At 39.3% G+C, this 18,144-nt stretch overlaps 1 protein-coding gene across 1 annotated transcript in view; it reads right to left on the bottom strand.

Moving 5' to 3' along the window:
- The window catches only part of LOC139690602 (glycine receptor subunit alphaZ1-like), a 314,341-nt gene that overhangs the window by 2,699 nt on the left and 293,498 nt on the right, over nucleotides 1–18,144 (bottom strand). Inside the window, exons 5-8 of the mRNA XM_071588085.1 lie at nucleotides 4,441–4,664; nucleotides 3,158–3,240; nucleotides 647–781; nucleotides 109–300 (exon numbers count right to left, since the gene is read on the bottom strand). Coding sequence (XP_071444186.1) covers nucleotides 109–300; nucleotides 647–781; nucleotides 3,158–3,240; nucleotides 4,441–4,664 — 634 coding nt within the window. The remainder of the gene's footprint in view (nucleotides 1–108; nucleotides 301–646; nucleotides 782–3,157; nucleotides 3,241–4,440; nucleotides 4,665–18,144) is intronic.

Raw genomic sequence — 18,144 nt, 5'->3', positions numbered from 1 at the left:
ATATTGTCAGTCGTTTGTATATTCCATGGAGTCTTTCGTGTAGCCTACCATTCCTAGCTGCTTGCTGCGTATTAAGCCATTGAGATACAGGAGGAGGAGGAACTAGACCTGAAGATTGGGAGGAGACTGCCAGTAGGGTTGTGACTCCTAGAGTGGTTCGTCCGGGGACTGAATCGACATCCATCCAGAAGGAAACCCATGAGATGACCACAATGAGGATTGTAGGAAGGTAGCTCTGGACCAAATGGAATCCAACAGACCTGCTCAGATAGAACTCCGCTACCAAACAGCTGTAGTTTCCTGTAAAGTAGACAGATATGGACATCATCCTCACAGTGCGGAATGATATTGTCTATGGATAAGATGATGTATTACTGACTCAATCAAAGAACTTCATCTTTTAAATATGCATCAAATCACTATTCTCTCCTTTTTGAACTCAAGTGTGCTTGCTTGCTATGGAATGCGATTGTTCAACTTATGGTTAATTTAAATGACCAAGATTAATTCAAGCTTTTTACTTCTGCTAGGGAGTTGTTTTTTCTGTTGATTTCAGCAAGCCCTATTTTGATTGGCCTGTACTTGGAAGTTACTGAACAAACAGTAATAGTATAATAAGTTGTTTTAGCCAAAGAAATTTATTTACCGATCTGAAAGGATTCCTGACAGTCGGAAGCCACAATGTCCACTATTTCAAACTGTGGCATTCTTAGTCCTTTCCCCATTATAACAGGATTTGTAAGCTTCCATTCTAGCCTCAGCTCTTCTATTGTCTTGGAGACTGAAAAACAATTTAGTAGTTAGCGGCTAGTCTATAAAATGTTTAGGTATGGATTAACCAATGACAGGCAATAATTGTTTTTTATTGAATCCACTAATCCCTTTTGCTGCATTAGCAACTGATGAAACTTACTGTCGAGAATTTTAACGTTCATATCAATGCAGATTCAGCCCACGGGTTTCTTATTTTGACAGATTAAAGCCGCCTCGACGATGAACGATCATTTTTTAAAATTTCTTTATGCATTTATGAATAACTTTAATATACTAGATTCATTCTTGATGCCGTCAATGGAGCAAAAATTAAAACGTACACTTTTCAGGAACCTGCGAATCTAAAAATGGCAAATTCATTTTCTAATCGAAGGGGTGAAAACTCTTAATCAGTTTCCAATTTGTTTTATTATTCCGGGCGAAGTTTCTCTTCCCCATGCTCGCTGCACTCAATTCTGTCAGAAATTTGCCCAAATTTCGCTCTCAGTATTGCGTATAGGTTATCACAAAAACCATTGCTTGAAGTACTTGGTGGAACTCTATAAACTTGTCTTAAATTTCCACACCTCTTACACGCTCTCCTCCCTATTGTCTCTTGCTCGGAGGACGCGTGCGGTGCGCAACGCGCTGAGGTTAAACCATTTTGCCGAAGTTTTCCTCCAACGGCACACCCTCTAATTATTTCCCACCCCCGTCGCCTCGCCCTCCTCACCCCGCTCTCCCACATAGCAGATGAGTGATTTGCGTGTGAGGGGGTTGGTTTGTGGAGAGGACGTGGGAGAAGTTAGGGGACGTGGGGGGTTAGGGGGGTCGGGGAGAATGTTCGGCTCTCCTCTTCCCCCCGCTCGCAAACCCGAACCAGGGTCCTCTTCCTCGCGATGGGGAGAGGAGGGGGTGAGGGTGGTCGAGCGTCTATACTCGGCGGTGTTACTTACCGCCCTTGGGCGAAGTCAATATTTGCCAGCGCATTAAAGGCGCTCGTGTGCTCGTGATGTAAACTGGATTGCCTCTCCTTCCATCTTCATTCGCCCCCGTTCCGTCTTTTACTCCTCCCTCTCCTGCCTCCCAACCCTCGCTCCTGTTCTTTACAACAATCCCCCACTCCCTCCTTCTCTTCTCCGAAGACTCAATTTGTGTTGTTTCGCATTCCTTGAAGGAATGCCTTCGCCATTCCTACATCAAAATCATCCAACGAGGACCGACAACCGAGTCCAATGATTGCTTCCCCCGCCTACACTTCCCCTCTCTCCTCACTTCCTAGTCTTCCCCCACAACTCCGCACTCCCTTCCCCCCTCTTCCTCTCTCTCCCCAATTCGCACCCCTCGTTCCTCCTACCCCACTCTCCAAATCTGCCGGTTGACACCGATTTTAATTCCCGCTGCGAGAGCACAAGGAACGGCGGTAAAGGGTCGCCGGAAGCGTTTTGAGTTGCTAATGTACGCGGAGAACCTAGCTATTTTTGGGGTGCCCTTAATGGATTTTCGATTGGAATTCCATCGGATTGCACGGCGGAGAGCAGCATTCATTGGCTTCAGAGATATTTTCCGAGGCCTGCTAGCAGCATTGAATGTATTCTCTCGGAAATTGCTGCACCGTGGGTCCTTGTGTCTGGTTTTAATGAAGTCTTGCAGTGCGGCTGCTTGCTTCTTTGGGACGAAACTGTTACCCATCAGAGAATGATAGATTAGTTTTCAACAAGGCTTCTTGATTTATTATTGAACACCATTAAGAACTGGAGATGGAAAAATCCTTGGAAAAACAACCTTAAATGGGACGGATGTGACAGAGAACACGCGGAATTGAGGATAATGTGTTATTTCCGCGAAAATAGTTGAATGTAGTTTGTGCAAAGGTCATTTCATTTTTATCTGGAAATTATTTGCATATTGAACTCAAGTTTTAACGCCCACAGGCAAAATATTCGTATTCTATTTGACAGCAAACATCATTTGAAGGAGATGACCGTGAAAAAATATTCAAATATCACTGAAAAAAACAGTTTTTTCGGGAAATAATCCTTGCTTCATCTTTAAAAGCTGGAAAAAGTTCATGACTCAGATAAAATCTGATTTTTGGCCTCCTCTTACATCAACATGACCTTTTGCGTATTTTGTTTGACGTAAATAAGGCAACAGTTTATATTTTATTCAAACGAAATGTCAAATTACTTTTCTTATATGATAGTGATTAAAGTTCATGAAATATTTTCTTGGATAGTTTGAAATGTGATTCTCTGGTATTCATTGTCTCACGTATCAACTTTGTTAAAATATTAAAGCGTAACATTATTGTCATACCAGTACCCTTTATTGTTATCCATTTTAGCTTGAGCTTGGATCCTTTTGGAAACTACTATTTGTGAAAATAAATCATTATACTTACAGCTTGCAACTTCCATGGTACAAATTTGGCTGTCGAGAGGAAACTTTGCCAGGTCCATCATACAGGAAAAAGTGAGTTTTAGCCTGAAAAATAAAAAAAAGGCTATTAATTTGAGCGAACCTCAAAAGAGTTTCTGGTTTAATTGAATTTCGGATATTTCGACGGAAATTTGTCCAATTTATTGTGAATTGTTTGGTGCATCGGGCAGTTGTATTGAATAATTCGAAAAACAAACTAGTCTAAAAGAGAATACTTCAGGAAAACAACTTTTTTCATTTTAGGTTACTCCACATATCAATACCAGCACTGTCAACAAATTTCTGTACGTTGATGCGTAGTGCAAAGGTCATCCCTAAGCGGAGATAAAGGCCGATTTCCACCGAATTAAGAAACCATTACAGTCAATACAAATTTTCTGCCATTATCGTTACCTTTAAGCCACTATGCATTGGCATTATGTATTAAAAGTACGTTTTGAATGCATATTTTTGTGGAGATCTCACGAATTGAAAGAAAGTTTTGCTCATATGATAAAAGTGCATGTTGATATGCTGTACTATGTATGTATATTTCCAGCTACACTAAGAAAATTCTGTAAAAATGAAACAATATCTCTGGTAGAAAACTACGGCAATGCATATTAAAAAGGATTCTTACGCGATAAATTTGTCAAATGTTTTGATAGGGAGATGTGTGCGGACTTGCCCTGGTAGCATGCTCTACTTCTAACACGCGTGTAACATTTGATTGCTGCATTGGGGAAGAGCATTGATACTTGTACCGAAGGCTTTCTAAATTACGGCCAAGTGTTACATTTCAAAGTATACAAATCTATAGCGGAATCGTCCACCGCATTTTTCACTATGGTGGGCAAAATATTCACGAAATTTTAGACTCGGAATATTTTAGTTTTAATATGAAAAAGATCCGAAGGGCTGTCCTAAAATCTATCATTCCAGCAATGACGCTATGGTCCTCGGTCTTCATTATGCTTCATAACATTCCTATCGTTATACCAAGATTAAACAATGCAGTTTTAACTAGAAAGGATTTTGATAGTGCTTTTAAATTATTCATCTAGTGATAGAATGACTGATTAGCATTCTTTTTCATTGGTGGTACTCTTAGTTCAGTTTTTTCGACATATCACTCTGGCACGCTACACAGTGGATGGCCGCATTGTGGAATTGAAGCGATGAATGTATTACAGGAAATTACAGTCTGTGTTTCATTATTTCTGGATCTTGTTGCGAAAAACAAAAGGCAAGAACTAAATTGTATACCTGAGCATGTAGAGGATTCCCCCATCCGGATTGATTCTCACGAGGACGTTGGGAACGGTGACGTATTGAAACTCGGCATGCTTGGCGTTGGGGAAATAAACCTCGGGCTTCCAGATGGCCTTCACCAAATTGGGGTCGTTCAAATCTAGCGCCTCCGTAATCTCCGCGTGCTTCAGCCTCTCGTCCTGCCACTTCTGCCTCAGGTACAAGTCCACTTCGTAATCCTAAAAAAAATGCATTTTGACATATTGAATGGCAACGTCACATGGTTTCATCGAGAGTTATGTTATGTAAAGGATGTTATGGTCGTAGTGTTAATGGAGCCCTCTTGATTGGGAGTGAAATGGTGGGAGAAGAAAGGAGATATGTGCGGATGCTTTCAGCGTTTTGGGAAAGGTCTCTTCCGTGAGAAAATAGGTTTTTCGTTCAATTTTCATTGCATCATATCCGTCATCATTTTTCCAGTGTCACTGTTGTAATGGCTCTGTCTTGAACGACCTAATCAATTTTCCACAATTTTATTGGGCCATAGAAAAGCATGTTTCACTATCCTGTAGCATACTATTTATTTTTACACACGCACGGACATTCAACATGCACCGTGATGAAATACGTCCTGATGCCTAGCAATAAAATAGTGGATAGCAAAAAGTTCGTTTTTACTAGGGATACGAGAAATAAATATTTCCATAAATTCACGTTTCATAAATTTCAAATTTAATTAATTTTATTCATGGAGTGGGCTTGCCATAAGTATTATTTGATTCGTCTAAGCCTCGAGTTTAAAAATCAGGAAAATACAGGGAAAGATGGGATTTCAGGATCAAGAAAATTAAAGTGTTGGGATTCTCTTGTCCCTCGTGAATATTTTCACTGTTTTATCTGTTTTAAATTCAACGATTCTATAATACACATTATCTCGAAATATATCACCGTAGATTGGCATCGCTACTCAGTGAGGAGTGCATACTGACTATTCTGATACTACTAGTATCAGAATAGTATATCATCTTTGCGTGGAATAGTGAATGTCTAATAATTTTGATTTCATTTTTTTGGGCAGCGTACGTATACGTATGTATATTTGGAGTTCTGTGGTGGCCTTTTTCACCGGATTTCCTCGAAAATTCGAGTTAATTCGCCATGTAAAGAACTAAAAAAATATTTTTCCGTGAAACGTGGTAATTTTTACGGGATATTATTTCTCAGTTTTGGTAGACACTTTGCGTTGGGCATCTGCAGATGAAAACTCACAAGGCGGGTGAATAAAGGTTTCGGGTACGCCAAAAAATTTTGATTTAATCAAACGAATTATTGAAAGAAATTATTTATCGACAGGCTAGGTAACGTCAATAACTTTCTCTCGCTGGAACCTTTGTAGAGTATTCGCCCACTATGTACTTGGGATCCTTCTGCGAAGCAGATTTTCATTCGTGACATCAGGGAGGCTGCAACTATTCGGGAGACATATTCGTTAAAATTGTCACGAACGAGGAACTAGAAGTTTCACTACGATGTATGCACACTTGGGCAGGGAATCATCAGAGGAAGAGGAACTCTAGATAGAGAGTTTTGAACAGAAAATTTAAGAGAGGATTTTTTTCACTCCCGAAGTGCTGTCGGGTTTTTTTGTAGCCCAACTTTTATTTGTTGATCGAAGCGCGAGCACAAAACAGAAACATATACGCCAAAACTAATGGATTTAGGGACTCCTTTTGCGACCGAACAATACGTGACAGCAATAACTCGGGAGGAGGGGGGTGTAAGGAACGTGCAAGTAGAGACAAAATTGACAGCAATGAGACTCCACGTATTGCATCCAGGTCGTGCACGAGGCCGGCAAATCCGAATGGACGGGAAGTCCGCCAACAGGGCTGCTTCCATTTTGACAAATACTCAGATCTCGGTGCGCATGCTACGTGCACATTCTGCGTTCTTTCTGCTGCTGTTTGTGAATTTCTCTAGTTTCGTTCCTCGAGAGCGTTTTTTGGTACTTGCCTCTGTTTTATAGATTTGTTTTGTATATTCAATGAGTTGATTATAGTTTCTAAAAGTAAAGTAAACTAAACGTAACTAATTTGTCACTTTCAAATATTGTCTTTCCACAACTAAAGCTTGCGTCATCCTCTGGTACATGCTAATAATTTCCGCCAATCCCGGATGCCTGTAATTGGCAGTGAAGGGAGTACTGGTTAACCTTTTGATCGTGAGGGTAAATGCACAAAGGGACCTCCCCCTTAAAAGGTTGCCCTTTGGCATTCCCTTCACTGCTTTCGAACATCTGGAACTTGCGGAAATTATCAGCACATACCTGACGATGACGCCATACGTCGAAAATGAGGGAATGAAGAGATTGCCAGGGGGCAGGATAATTTGGAGGGCTGCTACTAACCAATCCTTAGATTGATAACCCGTAATCACGAACGCATTCAGTGTAATTTAACATCAAATAGAGAAATTATTTGCCCTCCTATTTCAAAATTACTCCGTCCCGAGATGAAGCAAACTTAGTAAAAGATGCATCCGATTCGGTATAAAAACCATATAGATCGGTCAGCGTTAAACAACGAAACCCCCTGTGCCCCGCGCCTATGATGGGAACGATTGTACGGTATTTGGTGCGCTGCAACCCACGCCGTGGTCGCCGGGCATTTCGGCTCGTCCTGAATGCTTCTACCCCCATTCAAATATCATATACACTTAAACCCAAATTTCCTTCCATGCACCGTCAAGTGACGCTCTCAGGTTTACGAATAGCTTTCCTCCTTGGAACCTGAATGAAGTTGATGTGACGCTGATGGAGTTATGTGACGAAATTATTATTTTATCAAAACCAAAACCGGTTTGGTAGTCAGCTTAACAGGGCACTTTGGCTACACTTCTGAGGTTCTCGGGTTCAAAAACTAATTATTTCTGCTGGACATTCTCTCTCATACGCGGTCTGTTATCATAAAGACCTTGGCAACTATTCGTTTCACAAAGAGACGAATCTTTCAAAAGGCCATTCTTGGAATTTAATCTTAATTTCTAAGACAGAAGAGGATGGTTTGGGTACGACTATAAATCAAATGATTTGCTAATGCTAAGCGATCATCAAGGCTTAAATGAAATTTGTTCCAAAAATTACGCCATATGAGGAGTTGCAAGTTAAATGGAAGACGTATTAATACTTTCTTTGTGCATTTAAATAATCATCATGGGTGATGAAATTTTTATGATTCGAAAATATCTTCTTTAAGTAAATCCACTTAAAAACAGTTAAAGTTCGAAACCTTAATGAGCTGTTTTTCTCCTTACTTTGTAAAATTTAGAAAACTGGTACTTAGGTTTTTTACTTTATGTGCATACTTCATAATGGTGTCAGAATATGCAAAAGCCATGGCTAATGTTCATTTATGTGAATAGGTTTTTTAAATTTTAAAATTTAAATTGTATTATTCTTGTTAACGCCTAATCTCTTTCGCAATAACTTTACCCTTGTGGATGCATCCCGTTTTCTTCTGGCTCTTGGTGGTGTCCTTGGTTTGGTTGTCATAATACGGTTTCCTTTCAAATGGTTCTTGCAAACATATTTTACGGCTTCATGCTTGTGAAAATGAGATACTGTGTATTTTCTTCTTGTGCCTCTTTCCCGTAAAACATGATTTATGAGCTCAGAAAGTTGTGCGTCAGCCATGCAAAAATGCTTCATATCCCTTCGCGTGTATGCAAATTAGGTCTCACCCTGTGTTTGCCGTTGCGCTAAATCAATTAAGCCATCCAAGGCCTTTTCAATCCTTCGTAAGATTGAGTCTTCACACAGGAAATGTTCCGTGAAATCCAGTCCGTTGTTGAGGTCGAAAAAAAAACTTGATGGGAAGCTATCTCTTCATAATTTAGAAGCTGCCCTTTCATGTTTTCCCCCGCCCAAAATCGACGAGGTATCCGAGATATTGCGATACTCGCCCATCTCCGCCGCAGTGTATGGCTGGGGATGCCTTTTGAAAGACCGAGATCCATTCAAGTGTAAGCAATTTTGCCGGATAGGTTTTTGTGTGCGCAAGAGTTGTGGGTTGAACTCCAATTTTCCACTTGGCACTTACTCATCTTTCGATGATGACAGCGCATAATTCGAAATTCTTCGTAGGGAAGGATCATAAAGGTGGCGTCAAATTCATTTTGACTTGGTAGACATAATATAGACCCGTGTTTATAATTGTCTCCAGATCTATTTCTCTCTTTGGAGCTTGCTGCGTCAAAAATCGCGCGGAAAATTTTGACGTAGGAGTGTACCAAAGGAGGGAGGTATACAAGACCGACTCCCAAGCGTTTTTGTCCAAGGGCCACCTTTCCTCGCCGTGTTACCATTTGTATAAGGGGCGCGCTTTCTACTAAAATGACGCACAAAAACTTTTCCTAGATACGATATTTCAAAGAGTAGCATATTAGACGGTATGACCTAGGGTCATTGGATGGTGACACTGGGCCCCGTTTCCAATGACATTCTCCATTAAGACTAATGCGGATAAGCCGTTCAATGCGATCTTAGTACAAGCAGTGCGTTGTTTTTTTTGCTTTCATCGTAGAAGAATTAACATAACCACGGGTACTCAATCCAAGAATCGATTAGTAGCAGCTCTCCAAACTATCCTGTTCCCTGCCAATCTCTTCAATCCCTTTCATATCCTTGCGCTGGCATCATCTTCAATTCTATTTGCTTCTCGTAGTTAATCGTAGGTCTTCCTCTTCCATGCTTCTTTCAGTTATGATCTTCAGTGAAGTGTTGTGCCTCACGATATATCCAAATAATTTCTTTCCTCTTTCTGTAAATGTTATCCTTAGGCTTCTCTCTACATCCACCCTTAGAAGTACTTCATTTAAATGTCAATCTATTTTATCTCAGCATTCCTCTCCCTCTTGCTTCTTTTGTTAGGGGCGATCCTGCTACTTAAATAGCTAAATCCTTCCCATTGTTCCATTATGGCTTTCCCTAGTCTTCCTTGGAGATTATTATCTTTCCTCACTTCGACTTCAGACCTTTATCTAAGTTTAAATCTTTTTATTCCTGAGGTAGTACTTTTTTATCGCATTTTCCATATTCGTTGGTACCCTTGTAAGTTCTTATTTTTTCTCTGATAGTATAGCTATGGTATGTCGTCCGCTGATTGCAGCATACTTTTCTTTTTTCCTTGAAATCTCAACCCATCTCTTATCATTTTCTTGATCTCATTAATTGCCAGACCAGACCAGAACCCCATTTTGTCTGGGCGTTTGCCCTATCTTATAAAACTGCTTCGGTGCGACATCGTCCACCCCTTCAGCTGTAATGGTTGTACAATATGCACATAGGATATAATAACGAACGAAAGTGTAAGTGACGAACGTGTACCTTTCCAGTGTTAGTGAAGGAGAAGTTGAAAGAAAGACCACTAGTGGGTTGGCAATTGGCCGTAAATTAAGAAGGGAAACTTAATTAAATTAAATTACCTTAAATTAAGGGCTGGAACATGTTGCCCATTAACACGTCAACACGACGTAACATATTTACTAATCCTAAATCTTTTAAAATTAAACATCAAACTATAACTCTGGTCTACAAATTACTTTTTTTTCTGTTTTGCATAAAAATATATATTTTTTTAACTTTAGCTTTTTTCAATTTTTTATCATTCATTTTTTTCTGTTTTTTCTTTTCTTTTCTTTTTATTTATTTACTATTATTATTGTTGTTGTTGTTTTTTTTTCGAGAACCATCTTTAGGCATTTGGTTACCCGACAAGCCCGCAACATTGGTTCGAGTCGGGGCCAATTGGCCAAAATTTTTTTTTTTTGGCTACATGATGTAATCTACATATGATATGATTACAAGTAATAGTGAAATATTTACAAATTGAGAACCCTTGTTTAAATACACTAACAAGTATTGTAATACTTAAAAATAAAGAATAAGAAGTAAAAGTCATAGGAAAGAATTCGGTTTTGTTACCGAAATATAATTTCTTTTGGAAGTCTGTAGCTCGGACGGCGTTTTCTGTGTAGGGAGTAATCCCATATGTTTTTTGTAAGCGTGTTACGTGGAAGGGACCTCTCGAGTCGTTCAGCTTGCGCTCGAATGAAGTCGTGTACTTTAGGTAATTTGTGTGCGTTTCTGATCTCCTGCATTGGCACGAGTTTACTCTGGTTTGTTTCTCAGTATACACATTAAATATAGTTGGTGTTAATGAGCACATCTGGCCTACTCCTTTCATTATTTTAGCTTCTTCCCTACTTTTACTCTACCTAATTCCTGCTACCTGCCTATTATATAGGGCTTGTATCAATTTCCTGCCGTTGCTGCTAATTCTAATTTTCTTTAGGATAAATTACATCATACTCCAGTCCACGTTGTCAAAGGGTTTCTACAGATCAAAGGTAGTGATTCATGTCGTTCCATTTTTCAATATCCACTTCTCTATGATGAGTCTGTGAGAGAAAATAGTTTATCTTGCTCCTGTTATTCATTTTAAATCCAAATTGGGCCTTACCGTAATACTCTTCCGCTTTCTTTTCTATTCTTCACGATATTATTCCCACCAGAATCTTCAATAGATGGGTCGCCAGGATAATTGCTCAGAAGTTCCCTTATTTTTCTTTTTGGGTGTAAGAGCGAATACAATTTTTGGTTGAAGTTGAAAATAATGGTTAAATGTGGGCTGTACAAAAGTGTGATTTTTATGTACTAAAGATAAATGTAAATAATGTATATGTGATTTAAATATTTCTTAAACTTTAAATCCAGATAAAATATTAGTATTAAAAATTCTCCTCCGATAGAAAGACAGAAAAATAAGCGTGCTTGAGCGATGTAACAGAAGATAAAAATATTATGATTGGTACTCAAGGTTTCATTGTCGAATACTTATCTTGATGTGTAGTTTGTTAAAACGATAAGGTTTTATGATGAATACTAGGGTTAAACTATTTGCGCAGATATTCGTGCAATGCTACATTTAACTGATGATATCTGTTCCCGGGCAAAGTGAAAATTACCGGCTATAGTAGAAGAAGGAAAATCAAGATTTATGAACATTATTTGTTTTCATTCTAGACTGTACTGCAAAAGTAATCGAAGAACTTGCCCAGAATGTTTTCTCGAAATATACAAAAATTATATCCGAGAATTATTTTTATCAGAGGGTAACTAAACCACTGTTAGGTGGACGGTACATATCGTTGTCGCCCGACGGCAAAAACCGCAGCCGATAAAAAGCGTTAGATGGTGAAATTTTGTTTTGAATTGCATTTTCTTTCGCCGCGAGTTTTTTATCATCCATCGGAAAAACCGTGAGGTAATGGAAAGCGTGCACGCTATAAAAGTGGCGTGGAGGTGGCGTACACTAGCGTGTTGGTGTTTTGACTAGCGACATTTAATGTGTGGGTAAAAGGTAAAGTCGCTTCCGTTGCTCCTTTACTTGAAAAATGTCGTCGGGTAATGCTTTATCGTCTCCGTTTGTAAGAGGAATCCGAAGAGAACTGGAAGCACGAGAGCGATAAAAATGCATGCCGACCGCGGCACATGAAAGTATCATTTCATTCTGATGCCCCGAGAAATCGGAATGATTTGTTTCGTATGACGACAACATCGAAATAAATAAAACCATACAAAACTGCAGAAGCACGCGCTTGCACATTATGCGGATTTGCGAATCAATTGAAACCATTAGACATCGACAACACTCCGGTTTTTCTCTTTCCTCTGTTCGCATTCGTGCAGACGTTTCTTCATTTTCAGTGACTCTTAAACACTGCATTTTTCATTCACGTATTCTGGAACTTGCAACAGTGAAATCGAGAATTTTTGCTTTTATCCGAAATGGCCACTGAAGCATGGAGCTTCCGTATCCCCTCAATATTTTTATCTGAGCAAGAGAAAATTTTTCTCTTATTGTAGAAGATAAATGTCAAAATGAAACTTTTTAATTCCACGCACATTATACGTGACATTGCAAAGCTTTATTTGAACATTTTTCATCATGGAACAATTCCACGTAGTTGCCCCTGAAACTGATGCATCAATTGCTAAGGTCTTTTCACCTTAAACTCCTTAACACATTAAAGCTCTTGCAATGTAACACAATCCTTAGGTCGATGATTAAATTTGAGGTCACGGCTACGGCCCGAGGGGCGATTCACCTATGATCACAAGAGTCTCATGGTACGGATTTAACAGGGTCTGCAATCGTACGATTAACAGCACTAAAACTCGTTTTATTTGTGAGATATTTTTATATTATATTGGAGTTTGCCACCATTCAGCTGAAATCATATGCGTTGAATATACACAGCAAACTCATCAAATTCCTTTTCAGTGGTTCATTGAAATTTATATTTTTTAGTCGAATGGAGGAAAAAAGCTCGTTACAAATGAGTACCGTAACACAAATTTATTCAATTTTCCCATTGTCAGTACTGTCTTTGCCCTTCCATAGGTATATTTAAAATCCTGCAATCTTGAACGTAATAACTATCTTTAAACCTTAAATAAGTTCGCTGTTGTAAAACTACATGTATACCCATAAATTGTGTAATATATTTTACAATGAAGATACAGTATCCTATCCGGTAAACTACCTCTTCTCCTAAGTGGTTGAAGTGTTTCATTAGTTGGGGCTATTTCGTATAATCAAATCTATGCAACAAATCCAATGGAAGACATCACATCCTCGCCCTACGAGTACGTCCAATCATAATCCAAGACCATTGGGTTCACTTGTTGATGCTTAACCGACCTGACTAGCGATGTTCTTTAAGTAAAGTCGCATGGTTTGCCCGTTGTCAACCGTTGCAGTTCCGTTGGATTTCGAAAAATAATCCTGAGAGGTTGTTATCGAAGTAATAGTTGCAGAATTTGTATGGTTTAGTTTCATTTTTCAAAATAAAACAAAAAAACTAATCAGATATTTCAGTGTAATTTTGACATACATTGCGCAATTCCTCCGAGTTGCTAGGTGATGATCATCATGAGAAAGTGGCAAAAGGATTTTAAGCTGCATCGACTTGATTTGGACACCTTGTGAAATGTTCACAAATTGAAGTTAATTGCGTCCATAATCTTCTCCTCAAGGTTGATAAGTATATCTTGTTGGAATGGGCCGCGGTTGATGCTATTTGAGAAGTCACCCACCTTATTTCAGCAAGGTACACTCGTATACGAGATTCATATTTTCCTCTTTAGCAACATATACAACAGCCCCATTGAAGTCCTCCACAGAAATCATCCATGCGACTTAGTGAATGATAAGATACGAGTGTGCCGCTTCTGCACGGACGATTTACAAGTGGATTGAATCATTCACTATTCACAAAAAGCACATATTGACTGGGATATAAAGTGTTTAAAATCATTCAAGGTAATGATTTTTATTCCTGAGGGTGTCAAGAGGAACATTCAGGAACGGATCGAGAATTTGGTGCATGCGAACAGCTGAACTTCAAATTTCGCGATCATTCGCATCTTAAAAACTAGAGTAACCATAGTTACAAATAGAAATTTTACGATGACTCCAAACTTGTTTGCCCTTGCTGCCCTGCTCTGGAACATACCTCGGGCTGTAATCGACCGTAGGGACATACAATACTCAGCCGTAACCATAACCAGTTTAGGAAAATTAGACCATGCGAAACACAAATGGATATTTTTTTATCCATTATATCCTGAAATAGGTGGAAAGCTTTATCCGAGTTGATGCTGCATATTTAGATCTCAAGAAAGCATTCGATTATGTCCCTCGCGAGAAATTAAAGCATAAACTAGAAAACAATGGTATTAACGAGAAAGTTACCAACTGAATTAAGAACCTATCAACCAACCGCAAACAAAAAGTTGTCTTCGATACGTTTAGTTCATTAAAGGCTAACGAAATTTCAGGATTCACACAGAGAAGTGTTATAAGGCCCCTAAATCTTCTTGGATTACCTGTACATTTAATACCTTTTTTCTTTATATTTTTCTTGTCACTCTGGAACGGAATCAAGATTTTTAAAGATAAAAATTCTACAGTGGTGAGTCATAACAAAACTTGACGTTCTTTTCACTGGATTGGCGATCTTACCTTGATGTCACCGCCTTACGAAAGTTTTTAAACATGGCCATTGGTACAATCGCAAAATTTTTCTTCCTCTGCGACAGATTTCCCATATGGCCACTCCCTGGCTATCCTCCCCATCTAACTCACTAATTCATGAGTTTCTGAGCAATATGACGAATCCAAGGCCTTTCCCTAATCCGAAATGGCGTAACTCGGGAGGAATTCGGGAAACTACTCCGATAACGTCCTCCTCGACCGCTCCCCCTTCTCATGCTCTTGCCCTTCTTTACTCTTTCAAAACATTCCTGTGTCACCGCCTCCCCCTTTGTCTGCCCCCTTCGAACCGCTTTTCTCCCTTATCTCTCTCCCGAACCTCCTTCCCGCCTACCAACCCGGAACTCCCTCTTAGTTTTGTAAAGAACTCGAATGAAGTAGGCGCGTTTTGACTTCCACGAGCGTCCTCGCTTTTCATCGTCATCGTCCGCGGAGAACGGGAACCATTCTGTCCTCGTAATTCACGCGTCTCTCCCTCTGCGAGCCCCATGCTGTCCCTTTCATTTACCCTCGAGTTTTAGATGAAATTGGTGGACGTGGGAGGGAATATGAGTCCGACATCGGCTAACTTATTGGACGGGTATTGGAATGGTGTTGGCCAAGAAAATACCGCGGCCATAAATAGCTCGAGCTAGATTTTTTACCAAACCCCATGGAAGAAATCCCTTAAACCCCACCCTCGTTCTTCGAGATGACACGTACAAAAAATGTAGCGAGTGCTCTTCGATGATCGTGTTAAACGTCTGGTTGGAGTAAGTTTTGATCCACCAATTACGCAAACGAATTTCTTAGGTTTTATCACTCCTCCACAAAATCCCTTTTCATCATAAAAATGATGCCTGCCTCGATGACTTACATGAGTGTGTACACGTAATTTATTGTAAATTAATTTTCTATGAAGATGACTGTCCTGATATTAAGCCATGTTATGGATAGCTGTATAACTGTGGAAGTATGCAAAAAGACTTAAATAACATACTGAAATGGACACATTGTGATACAATAATTTTATGTAAAATTAGTTCTTAGACAATGGATTTATCTTATTCACCATGAAATTTATTATGTATTGGAATCTGAACCGAAATTGTAACAAAAATTTTAACCAAAGAGACGAGTATATTTTTCTTACGAACTTCTGTAACATAGTGAGTTTTCCGCATTGGGAAGAAAATAAAACATTTGCGTCGCTAGTTTCATATTTCAATTCCTTAACGACATTTTAAACTTCGGCATGGGGCAAAATTTATTTCGATACCGGAATAGCATTCACAGAATACTTGTACTATGGCTACGTCTCTTTCATTTTGTTCTCTTTTAAAGTACTGAATATATTTAATAGTATGATGCGGGACTCCGTAATCGCAAGATTAGCAATGCACGAAATTATTGAAATGGATTGAGAGATATTTCAAGTGAACACTGGATTACGGAGCAGGAGTTCAAAGCAAGCTGGGGACAGGCAGCTAGTTTAATGCAAAAGAAAAAAAAAGATTCTTTATAGACGTGCGTCATTATCTCAGCGTTACCCTAGCTAGCTAGCATATGATTTTGTGGAAAAGTCTTCCAGTTTTATTGAAATGTCTTTCAAAAGATTCGTGAACATCTTTTTCTCTTTTTTGAATGTGTTCCCAGTACCGTTTTGTCGTTAAAGGAAGAACTACTAACTGAGTTTCTAGAGCGAGATAAGGAAACCAAAATAGTTTACTGGAAAAAAAAATTGAAGCATTTTCATTAGTGAATATTACTCAGTTATATAAGGTTACCAAGTTACACAATGAGAACAGTGAATTGTACATGCCACCCAACTACTGATTGTAATAGTTTTTTGACTTTGCTGCTAGGCTAGAATTGGTGATCAACTCATATTTATGTCCATTTTTTCCCCTGAAATTCCGAAAAGAAGACGGAGGAACTATGCAAATAAACACGGTTACCGGAAAGTGTTAATGTCTAATACTATGTTGCCAGATGGGTATTACTACTAAGTGGGCCGTCACCCATCAAATTGGCATTGAGGCAATTAACACAGATAGTAGTGGTTAATATTCGAATTGTAATGTTATTGCCCATTCTTTCCAATTCTTTTACACATCTATTTAGCAGTTGGATTGTTGTAGTAGTAGTTTATGTTGGTAGGAGTTCAGGGAAAAGCCACCCGGCGGCGACTATATGTTACTCTTAATGAGAGATACCAATATTTCGAAAATTTTAAGCCTCATCCGAAGGATTGAATAGGTGGAATCGATCGAAGCGATCTCCACGTGCCATCCACACTGGGTTGGGGATAGCATTAATGAACCGTCCGATTCCGGGAATTGAGTTCGGTCCCTCCAAGTGCCGGTGCACAGGTCTCCGAACAAATAATTTTTCCTTCTGGCTCAACCTCTCCATAAAATTACATAACCCTAATTGATGAAGCTCTGCCTGTACGATTTCATTATTAATTCTAATTAATCCTTCCGACGTTCTAATGAGCAGGTTGGTCATCCATCCTTGATTTGTTAAAGGCAGAGAAAAAACTGTGAATGAGAAAAAAAACAAAATTTTTCTTACGAAAGTTTTGAAGAAAGATTTGAGCTCGTATACACATTTCGCCTTTCAAGTTGGGTTGGCTAAATATTCTGTTTGACGAAAACCAAAGAGTTACGGGTCAACTCTTTGCTTGTCATTGGGGCTTAGTGTACTTTTATTTGCGTTATGAAACGTAAAGCCGTCCATTTATATCGAATATGCTACAATTGAGCATTCTGTGACAGCTACGAGGGTCATCCGGAAAGTAGTACCCGTTCGTGCCGCATGAAGTGCTGACGACGCGAGTAGCCGCTGGACGAGGTCAGATAGCTTCAGTGGCTTGTCTGCCTTCTCTGAGCCAAGTTGCGTGACGCTAGCATTGCCCGTGTTGTTTCTGTGATTGTTTACAATGTTTAAAAAAATTGAGAACGCCGCCAGTTGTGAAGTGAGGGCAGTGATTAAATTCCTCAATGCAAGAAACGTTCGCCCATGTGATATTCATCGCCAATTAAAGGAGGTGTATGGAGACAATGTAATGGACGAGTCGTCTGTTCGGCGGTGGTGTCGCAACTTCAACATGGGGAGGGGGAACACACACGACGATGAGCGTTCGGGGAGACCGTCTGTCATTACAGACCAACTGGTGAGCTCAGTTGACGAATTCGTGAGGAACGATCGGCGCGTCACAATTGATGACATCTGTGAGCATTTTCCCAATGTTTCTCGAACAATTGTTCATGAAATTGTTAAAAACCATCTGCATTATGCAAAAATTTGTGCAAGATGGGTCCCTCGCGTATCTCAATGAGCTGGCGGCGAAGAAAGCATGCAGCAGGAATACAGAAACTTGTCACACGTTATGACAAATGCCTTAATTTGCTTGGAGATTATGTTGAGAAGTAGTTTAAAGTATCCTCTTTCAAATAAAATTTTTTATGTTTGTTAATATTTACTTTTGTGTCTTTAATTCACGAACGGGTACTACTTTCCGGATGACCCTCGTATTTTTTATCTGGATTCGTCAGCTCTGCATTAAATTTGATACGTGTTTCATCAATTGATATCTTTAGCGCGTGGAAAATATTTTTCT

This window comes from Hetaerina americana, unplaced genomic scaffold (genome assembly GCF_022747635.1).
Source record: "Hetaerina americana unplaced genomic scaffold, ioHetAmer1.1.p SCAF_3, whole genome shotgun sequence".
NCBI classification, from domain to species: domain Eukaryota; kingdom Metazoa; phylum Arthropoda; class Insecta; order Odonata; family Calopterygidae; genus Hetaerina; species Hetaerina americana.
Note: the sequence above shows the minus strand (reverse complement) of the source record. Positions and strands in the feature narration are given on the sequence as shown.